The sequence below is a fragment of the Bidens hawaiensis genome, unplaced genomic scaffold (assembly GCF_021521415.1).
Source record: "Bidens hawaiensis isolate Kalapana, Puna unplaced genomic scaffold, B.hawaiensis_p1.1 tig00021695_1, whole genome shotgun sequence".
NCBI classification, from domain to species: domain Eukaryota; kingdom Viridiplantae; phylum Streptophyta; class Magnoliopsida; order Asterales; family Asteraceae; genus Bidens; species Bidens hawaiensis.
In genome coordinates, this window is record NW_027493375.1 from 9,489 (window position 1) to 20,842 (window position 11,354).

The 11,354-nt window shown below is 27.7% G+C and overlaps 1 protein-coding gene across 1 annotated transcript; it reads right to left on the reverse strand.

Annotated features, from left to right (window-relative positions):
• Positions 1-4,211: 4,211 nt before the first annotated feature.
• Positions 4,212-6,284, reverse strand: LOC143564039 (putative xyloglucan endotransglucosylase/hydrolase protein 30). The gene is made up of 3 exons (XM_077051433.1): positions 6,203-6,284; positions 5,691-5,899; positions 4,212-4,758 (listed from the first exon to the last, which is right to left on the reverse strand). The coding sequence occupies exons 1-3, from the start codon at positions 6,278-6,280 to the stop codon at positions 4,239-4,241; spliced, it is 807 nt and encodes a 268-aa protein (XP_076907548.1). The 5' UTR covers positions 6,281-6,284; the 3' UTR covers positions 4,212-4,238.
• Positions 6,285-11,354: the final 5,070 nt, after the last annotated feature.

Consider the following 11,354-nt stretch of genomic DNA (forward strand, 5'->3'; position numbering starts at 1 on the left):
AGTGGCTCCATTACGTATTAGAGACATTGATAGAAGAATTAATTACATAATTTGTTGTGTATGGTAATTAATAAAATATTAAAAAATATGATGATCAATGCAGGAAAACAGAAAAACATACTTGGATGGTAAAAACATTTTACCAAAAGATTCATAAGAGTTAATCATATATGTTTTTGTCATCACGTTACGGTATTTATAACATGAGAAAGGATCAAATAAGAAGTTTGGTTTTCCTAAGAAGGCTAGGAAGAAGGGTATTTTAGTCTACTACCTTAATATTGAAACTCACTTAATTCAATTTAAAAAACTCACTTAATTAAAACACACTTAATTAAAACCCACTTAAATTTTCACTCATCTCCTACAACTACCACCGCCCACCGCCACCCACCGCCACCACCTTGCCGGAAAAGTCTTCGGAAATTTCGCCATAAAATAAAACACTATGAAAAACACAATGAAAAAGACACAATGTAAAAAACACAATGGAATAAATACTATGAAAATAAAAACACAATGACAAAAACACAATGAAAACACAATTAAATAACCCAATGTAAAAAACACAATGCAAAAAACACTATGAAAAAATAAAATACACTTGTATAACACAATTTTGTAAAACACAATTATGATAAAACACACCTTGTAAAAACCCACGAATCTTTTATTTTTATTTTTATAAAGCAATATGGTACTCATATAAAAGATAAAAAACACTCGTTTTTATGGTGAAATTGTTTTGAAAAAATAATGTTGTATATAAAAGTTATGGACGTTTTAAAATGATGGGGGAATTTGACATGTGCCTTGCATGTGGAGATAGAAAAATTAACAAATGTGTTATCCCTATTATGCCCTTACCTTTATGTTTACACTTGATGATCTCTCTAATCTAATCTCAACCATTCAATTTTAAAATGAATGGACAAGATTATTTCCTATCTTTCCAAGGAAAACTAATCTTCTTATTATAACTCAACCCTCATTATATAATTATGAATCATTCAATGAGTTTATCGGTAATTTGGAAAGAGAACAATTACTTTGAGTATGAATCAATCAATTTATTTTTAAAGGATTACATGTAATTTAAAAAAAAATCCTTAATTTGATTAAAATGTCAAAAATATGCAATTAACATAAATACTTGAAATTTAAAATTCAAACATAATATCATGTGTAATTAGCAATATTTAAATCTTTGTTGAATCTTTTTAATTTAGAGAAGTATAATTATGGCGTAAATTACGGAAATAACATAATTAGGTGTTTGTGTTTAAATAAGTAAAATATATTGTATGTTTAAATTAGTTGACTTTAATTAATAAGTAGAATGACAAAATACTAAATTATAATAGCTATTTATATATGGTATATATTCTGTTAATTGGGTCGGGTATAGATATGGAGTGTGGTGGGAGGCGGGAAATAAAGAGGAATGATGGGCTAGATAGAGGACATGTGGCATAAGGAAACCTTTATTTATTAATTAGTATAGATTCGTTTATGATATTTATATATATTTTTTGAATTTTAATTTTATTTATTGTAAGAATATCAATGCACACGTTCACTTTTTATGTGTTTTCTTTAGTTGGTGGTTAGTTATCTAGGTAGTGGGGTAGTAGTTTGTAAGTTTATTTATTTGCTTTGTGTATACAATCAAAGATAGCAATGAAGAATATGAATTAGTCTGAATTTTCTTTCTATTTGCTAATCTGGATTCCCGTCTATTTTCTTTGGCCAACGATTAATTGTTGGAACCAAATCATTCGGGTCAAATGCATGAGAAACATTCATCTACAAATAAAGCAATCTGGTAGCTTGAGAGAATGTAGCGAGATTTCGTTTATATATAATATATATATTTAAGATTAATATACTTTTTGTAACCATTTATATAAAACTATGTTGGACAAGAATCACAAGATAACTCACTATTGATTACATTAAAAAACAACCAAAACACACCAGCATCTCACGAATAGCAAGCTATTAGTTCCCGAAAGTCTCGTTATGTGGCTTTCCCATTTTTGTAAACCACTTTATAAAATTCCTCTCTCTAATTTCTTTCTCTCAGTATATTGATCCTAGCAGCTATAAAAGTCTTATTTGACCGAGATCGGGTAACCCAATACAAATATACTAATTTAAATATAATATGATGATTACTGCTCCATTAGTCTCATATTAATCAAATCTTTTATAATATATATAAACGAATACATAAAAATCCTACGTGTCGCGATGTGGTCGCTCCCCTTTTTTTTGGAGTCACCAAATTTGCTTGATTTTTAAATAGAGGCTTCTCATGCATTTGACTCGAATTCATGGGTATGGGTCTTACCAAACCCAGATATTTCTTAAACGGGTTATAACATCTCATTAAATTAAAAATTATTCTCATCAAATTATTTATGTAAAAATCCTATAAAATAGGATATAATAAAAAATAATATCTTATTTATTTTAAAAAAGATATATATAAATATATATATATATATTATTTAAATTAAAAAAAATCAATTTGATAGTAAAAAAATAAACGGGTCTTGGGTCTCATCAAACCATAAGTATATTATTAACTTTCATAAACATTATTTATAATTAAAAAACCAATTTCATAGTAAAAAAAATAAACGGGTCTTGGGTCTCATCAAAACCATATAGCTTTTAAACCGGGTTATAACATCTTATTTATTTGTGAAACAATTTATCATCAAACCATAAGTATATTATTAACTTTCATACAATAAAAAGAATATGAATTAAAAAAATAAATAAATATTATAACAAATAATATAAAACAATCCCCGTAATACAGGGAATAAAAACTAGTTATCATATAAAATGGAAATCATGGAAAAGGGTTTGTGATCAAATGGCGCGTTTTCTTGATGGAAATCACTCGTATTGATCACCTTTAGTACCAATACACTCGAATAGTGTAATTATTATTTCTAAAATACTCAATTACGATCCACTTTATTTCTAATTTGGATCCACCCGTAAAGCTACCAATGGCTAATTATTATATTATCAAAGATACTTTATTTCTAGTTTTGAATGTTTCGTTACTTAATTTTAATAATAATTTATCATTTGTCACACTTTTGAAGACCATGTAACTTTAGAAAAAAAAAACAACCATATGTTCTTTACATAAAAAATAAAGTTGATTCTTCAATATATTCATATGTTCTCGTCCTAAATTGTCAAATGTATAATTTATAGTACTCTATTTAACTCAATCGTGTTAAATCATAAAACGTCATTTAGGTCAAAGGTCAAACACGTTACGATTGAGTGAACATTTTAAATTATGTAATTTTGAAAAATGTGAGAACAAAACTGATTTTTCGCGTTATGTTTTTTCTTTCTCCGGGTTAAGAATTTCTAACCAGTGAAAGTTTTGTAATTCAAGTTGTTAGAAGAAAAAAAAAAGGTGACCACTTCTATTGTGTTGACCAAATTATAAATGATTATTTGTTACATATTTCTCATCGCAATACTAGAAACTAAGTGTGTGCCCTTGGAGCGTTTATCGAACATATTTTTGACAGGATTAGCGACCAAATTCTTGCGACTAGATTTTCAATGCAAAATTAGTGACCGATTGGCAAAGATATGTTTTCGGTAGCTAGTTTTATGACAACTTTTAGACTACAAGAAACCAGGGTCTTAGCAGACACGATAGCATCGATAGTTGTCGTCGCTAATATTGAGTTTCCTTGTAGTGTTATGCCTCTCACTCACTCACTTACCACTTTGTAACAACGAAACAAGCTTTAAATAATCATATATATATATATATAAATGTACATCTAATGATAAGTAAATAGTTTTGGCACGTTTCACAATTTTATAAGCCCGATATTATCTTTTCCGTTTCTTTTTATTTAAACCCTTCGTATGCTACTATTTTCTTAATTTAAAACTGCCGATTAAAAAAACGCAATAGTAAATTTGTAATCAATCATATGTTATCCAAAGATATCATTTTATAATTCCTAAATGTTTATTACTAACTATTTAGTACCTTTTTTATTTAACTCGTGTATAAAATATAAAATAATGAACCATCTTGCTAGTTCTATAACATATGTATCGTTTTATTTGCATTTAATCCCAGTAAGAATACATTACAAATACTAAATAAAATGAAAAATTCAAACAATCGAATTTATGTAACAAAACCACTCCTATTATACACATCAAATCTTTCTATACCTTCAATCCTCATCTTCAATATCATATATTTGGCTCCTTAAAACATGAGCTCCTTTCCTCGAGTGGCCATGATGCCGCTTCTTAAAATCCGGCCGCCCCGTCTCTTTGAACCGTTGTCTAAGCACCGGATCAATCACACATTCCGGTGGTGGAATAGGGTACCTCAAAGTATCATAACAATAAGAATAATACATGTACTTTTCCCTAAACCTTTTCATCGCGGTCTTTTGTTTTCGTGTAATGTTATTGTATCGAATGGTTTCGAGTTGTTTGTCCATTTGCGCGCGAGTTTCATTTGAAAGATCTTGAATCGGGTTTGAAATGCAACCGTGGAGGACGAGGTCAGTCATCTCGGGGACGAAAGGGGCAAATTTGTAATTTACCTTATATTTGCCACCATTTGTGGCCCAAGTTGAAGCATCCCATATGGTGGCATATAATGCCATAGGTTTTGAAGGAAAATCGCTACCCATTTCTGGGCTTCGTAATATCTCTCTTATTGGAACCTCATCTATATAGAATCTGTATGTAACAAATATAATGTAACATTAGAAATTATTACATATTTATAAAGAAAATAACTAAACACGTTCAAAAGTTTATAATAGTTGACATTATTAACTATAAACACCCGTTGTGGAGCGTGAAGGACAAAGATCAAAGTGATATCTTGTGACGAGACATCCTCAGACAAAAGTTACAAATAAAATAAAAAAAACCTAAAAGGTTTTGTTAAGAATCATGTTGCTTGAACTCTCACAACTAAAAAAAATAAAGAAAAACAAAACAAAACTTCATCCAACATTTCGGTGTTACCAAAGGATCTTTGGAATTTTAACTAAAAATAGAAATTATTTCTAAAGTTCTTTTGTCTTTTAAAACTTTGTAAACAATTGTTTTAATGTAACAAAAAGTATAAATTACATCTTCAATGTTTTTATCAAATTTATTTAACTTCAAATAATGTAATATTTATATTTAATCTAGTTACAAAATAATATTCTAAAGAAATATGTAACATGACTTGGTGTTCACAAAAATAATAATATTTAAAAAATTCAAACCACTTTACGTGTAAATACTACATACATGATACATGAACATCATCAAAACTAGATAAACCTTTATTATAGATATCTTTTCTTTATGACTCACTTTCTTCAAGTCCACGTTTCAAATGTTATTGTATAATTATTAATTCTTAATTTTTTTCTTTAAACAATACTATTCAATTTAGATGATAAACAGGCTATTACAAAATTTCATGAGTGTCTTGTATCACGATTATGTTTATAAATACAAATTTTATGTGATTTAATAATTCTCTATTTGAACATGATTATCTATTTGTGATTTCTAACACAATTCACATGTATAAACATAACATGTGGTTAATGAGAGACTATCATATATATTTAAAAAGTATAAGATGATTAAAGGGAAAGAATGTATACATGATTTTGGAAGAGGTCCATAGAATTGTATAGCGATGGTAAGCTTTAGAAGGATCAAACCATAAGGTGTATCTTTCTTCTCTTCCTCTATGTGTGCTTCCATTACCGTATAAATTTGTTTGAAACCTCCATGGCTTCCCTTTAATATTCCCTAAGAACTCAAAGTCCAACTCATCATGCGTCTTCTCAAACACATCACCATTTGAAGTCTGCATGTTTACCAAATAAATCATCTTAATAATTCAAACTATTAGCCATTGACAGATAACTTCATACTGAATACTTATAATATGACCAATTTCACTCGTAACTTTCATTTCATTACAAACACAATTATCTCTAATTTTAACATAAATGAAAGTTGGGACAAACGGAGTTTACTTCTATGTCAAAATGAAACTTTAACAACAAATATGAAAGGAAAACGTGTCACTATTCAAATTGTCAGTATAGATTATTATCGATAAATATATATATATAAAGGGTGTCGTATATCGTATAAAGTTACGTACATAAAATGCTACAACGACTCCGGCAGTGTACTCAGACGGTAGCTTGATTCTAGCACTGAATAATCCATGCCTGTACATGTTGGAAGATGTACAAGCATGGATTATCACTTTTTTCTAGTGGTGTGTATTGATACAAAAATTTGTCGGCGAATGAACTTATGCAATTTTATCAGTTAATCTGAATTTGAATTTCAAATAAGAGAGTTCATTTTTTTAATTATGACGTTGCACCAATCGTTTTTGTAGTTTTAAGACCAGTTATCAATAATATATTTGTTGGAACTTGCTAAAGCTAGGGGTAGATATCCAGCACCCATGGTAAGGCGTGTTTCTGTTTGTATCCTCTTCTATCGTTTTCAACATCTTCTTTGTTGCTTCTTCAAATCGACACCACCATCCCCCCTACTGCCATCAAAATCTTATGTTTAAACGTATTTTATGAATTTAAGGTAAAAGTAAACATAAGTATTCATTCGATCATGAGTTTCATATATATCAGCGTTCTACGCAAAGGGATTTTGTCATTTTATTCCGTCCCGTCACACATTTTTGACCTTTGTATTCTACATTAAATTACTAAAATACCCCCCTAGTCTTGGTGTTTCTCTCCCCAACCAAACATTGCGCATATTTCACCGGCCACCGTATAAAATTATATATTTTGTGGTTTACATCTTACATGATTTATAGGCCACCAAAATATTTATATGTGACTCTAAAATAATATATTCCCATATACCTATCATTGACAAAAAATATATATGAGCATTCACGATTTGTCCGTTAAATTTAGTGACTAAACTTTTTATAATATAAAAAGTGGTTTAAGGTGTTAGAAATTGAAAAGAAAGAAAATTTAATGATTTCTTTGTATATTTGAAAAGTTCATGTAGCGTCATATAAATTTTTTAATATATTTTAAAGTGTTTGTGAGTGAATGAGAAAGAAAAACTTAATGGTAAAGATATAAAAACTTATTATTTAATTAAGAATAAGAAAGAAAATATAATATGTTTTACTGTAATTTTTAAATTTGATAATAAGAAAAAGGAATGAGAATGCTATGATATAAAACAAGATAGAAGATACATTAAATCTTCAGTTCATCAAGGGTTTTCCAATGAGAGGTATATAATGCTATTGTTTCCAGTGTTTTAACCAAAATGAGTTGCGGCTATTTAAATGTAAAGAAATTTTAGTGTTGACCTGTTGAAATTTATTAATTGGTAACTGTCAGAAAAGAGTAACGACTTAATTAAAACAAATTATTGACATACTTATTGAATTGAATATTATTATAATATTATTAGTTTTAGATTTCATTGTGCAAAAGGTAAGTGCAAAAATATATCGTTGAGCTAGGCCTAGAGTTACACTTAACATTTGAATGATAATTTGTATCGTAACTAATTGACTATCATGGAATGTACATGATTTTTATTTCCTTGTTAGCTACACAAAGAATTTAGAACTCTTACTTTAAATTTCTTTTGTAAATGATTGTATGCAGCTTTATTTTCTTCTTTTTTCTTTAAAGTTTTCGCAATTTTCAAGTATGGAATCAAGTAATATTAGTGTGTATATATGTAATGTAAACAAAATATATTAAAGTAATATACTAACTAGAAACAAAAAATAAAATAAGGCAATAACAATGTTACTAATAAGTAGTATTTTAAATAGATAATAATCAATATTATTATGTCTACTTTGTTTGGAAATGTAAAATAAATTAAAATGGTAATACACTAGAATATTATATGTGGTTATATTGATGTGCTTCGTTACCTTTGTTATTGTATGGACCAACATGCGTTCAATGACAAGAGTGCCCTTTATTCCGATCCCTTTTCTTTTTCTAGCAAAATAAAGAATATTCTTAATTTGTTTAAAATTTCCAGCGCAAACATAGCAATATTTATTATACCTTGCATAAATAAAATATGTGTTACGTTTTCATGGTAAAATAAAATGCCATTAATTCTTAGGAGGCCTTGTATCGGAGTTTATTAGCATTAGACAAGGATAAGGACTTAAACTCATTGCAAGGAGTCAACACAAATTCAAATCATCAAGTAATCATACAACCCTATCTCATAGACATTAGCCTCAAATAATCTTACGTATATAGGTATATGCTATATCTGTGAAAGACTCCACATGCATGCCTAAGGGTGAACCCTCCCTTCGGGGCAAGCTCCATCTCAACCCAAAATATTAACTAATTTGACCATAGAAGGCGGTTTTCCTAGGCTATAATTTGAGACCTTACTAACCAATTTATTCACTACCTTTACAAATGAACTCCATATATCTATTACTTTGGTTGTCTAACCACCCAATATAAGCTCCAAGAAACCCCTCATGCGGGTTTGGAGCAACAATCTACTATTATAATAAAAGACTACTCACTTGTGTCACTTGTCGCTCCCTTAGCTATTCTCATCTTTTTTAACCCTTTTTCAAAAACATAAATTCAAGAAACATAAATTTAAATATGGTCAACTCATTTACCATGCTTCCTAAAAATTCGAATTATTTATTTATTTGGAAAGCTACAATCACGATTTACCAATTGTTTACAACTCTTCATTATATATCTTATGTTTTCATAACTAAGATACCATTAGTTGTTTGTTTTTTATTAATCATAATTTTGTTAGACTATATTTTGCTTAATGTGCAAAGATTAACATTTTCATTAAAACCACTTTATTTAAAATTTTTCAAGTTAAGAGAACTTTAGGTAAACATTAAAACCATTATTAGTTTTAGCTGAAACTTTGGAAATTTACAATTCTGATTTTCTTTCTAAAGCTCTAATCATACGAATAGTTATTAGCTTTAAACCTTAAAATAAAGTATTAAATTATGTTTTTTTCCTTATTAATACATATATAAGTGTGAAAACAATAATGGTTTATTAGGTGTTTAATATTTCAATAATTTTCCAAACAAAATTATCTAATCACATGGGATATGAATCAAGTTATATATATTCACTAGGTTAGTTACTCGTGTAGCACACGGGTTAAAATAAATAAATTTAATTAAATAATAACACAATGTGAAATACAAAAAAAATATATATGTTCAACAATATAAAGATATATTATATGGTAGAATAAAATACACAATACACAATATAGAAATAAAAGTTGTTAAAAAATTCATAAATCTCTAACTATTGTTTTGTCGCAATATACGTAGCTTTATTTGTAACTTTACTTTCTATATCAAAATTTATTAATTTTACTATTTCTGCCAGTGTTTTAAAACCGGTTCAAACCGGCCGGTTGAACCGGTTAAACCGGATTTTGCACACTAGGCCGGTATTTTGAGTCCGGTATTTATGACCGGTTTGCTAGAACATCGTACCGACGGTTTTTGTCTAAAATACCGATTTTTACCGGCAAACCAGTTTTAAGCCCGAGAAAATTTTGATATTTGCGGCCCATATTTTTTCAAAAATACTTTTAACCCAACAATTAACATTTAAACGTGTAAAATTTAGAACTATTTTTTTTAAATTTGATTGCTTTTGCATTATTTTTTTAATATGCATTAAGTTTTGGATTATTTTTTGTTATAAGAATCATTTAGTTTTGGGTTATTTTTGGATTGAAGTTAAAATTATAGAAAATTATAAGGTAAACTATTCAACCGGTTGAACCTTCCGGTATAACCCGGTTCAACCGGTTGTACCATTTTTAGCTCAATCCGGTACAAGTAAAATGCCGGTTTTTAAAACATTGATTTCTGCTTTTAACTCTAGACAAAACAACACATAATTGACCACAAGCTAAAATAAATTTTCTAAAAAACAAATCAACCATCTATAATAATTGACCTTATTTTTTATTAATCTTCATGGCAAAACAAAAATAAAGTGAAAATTTCATTCTTTGTATGATTTCGGCTTCTATAGCATATTTATCATATTTTATTATCATATGTAATTTAGTTTCATTGCATAGACCAATTTTCTAGTTAATATTTTAAGCAACATCACTTCAACATTGACTTTTATGACTAACCTACGACTTGACAAACTTAAATCTTGAGGTCATTTAAAACATAAGGAAACTAATACTTTTTTGTAACGTATCATTTTATGTCTGATATATACCACCTAAAGAATGGTAATATATTTCATCTTCCGGAAATACGGATATCAAACATTTGTTAATTTCTTGAACAACCTCAATAATGGTGCACGTAAAACTCGTTCACTAAAGAAATCTATATTTTTGAAATATTCAATAATAGAAGGATAAAAAAAGTTAATTTTTCATCTGATTAATGTCTAACATTTGTATTCCAAAGCTAAGAAGTTGTCTTATCCACCTGAAAAATCAAAACATGTAGTCTAGTGTTTATATTTTTGTGAATATTTAAGATGATGAACTTAAAATAAATGACGAGTTGATTAAACAATCAATTAAAAAAAGAGGTTGTAAATGGTCACTTTTTAAACCAACCCGTGGACCGAAACTCATTCTTATCATAAGCTGTTTGACTTGGACCATGGTTGATACTTTAACCAGTTAAAGAAACTCGCTCGTTTAATTAACATAAACACTAAAAATACATCATTAGTGAATTTGTCTTTTAAGGGTCTTTAAGAAACAAAATTTAAATTTAATAAACAATCACATATATATATATATATATATATATATATATATATATATATATATTAATAAGTTAAAGTTTATTGAAATTTTAAATATGAATTATTCTTGCCTTTTTCGTCCAATAATATTATTTCTTATAAAATCTTAATATTAAGTAACTAATATAATAGATTTAAAACCTTAATTTTTGCAATCATATTACTTATATTAATAACTAATATAATATATTTATATAAAACAAAATAACATATTTGCCAGTATTTAGTTTTTTAAATAATGAAAAAATTATTAAAAAGAGAAAATGAAATATTAAAAAGAAAAAAATGAAATACAAATTATTAATAAGAAAGAGAAATGTATTTAATATGAGAGAGATGGGGGAAAAATTTATAAGGAACATTTTGGTGATTACATGTGGCATTAGAAAGCTTTATTTATTATATAGTATAGATTATTTGACACTTTTAACTAATATAAATGTGAGTGATTTGATTTTTCAATTTTTCCAAAATATA

Coding starts and splice junctions, on each gene's coding strand:
- LOC143564039 (XM_077051433.1), bottom strand. CDS start 6,280: ATGTACAGGCATGGATTATTCAGTGCTAGAATCAAGCTACCGTCTGAG. Junction 5,900..6,202: donor GAGTCGTTGTAGCATTTTAT/GTACGTAACTTT, acceptor GTAAACATGCAG/ACTTCAAATGGTGATGTGTT. Junction 4,759..5,690: donor TGGACCTCTTCCAAAATCAT/GTATACATTCTT, acceptor TGTTACATACAG/ATTCTATATAGATGAGGTTC.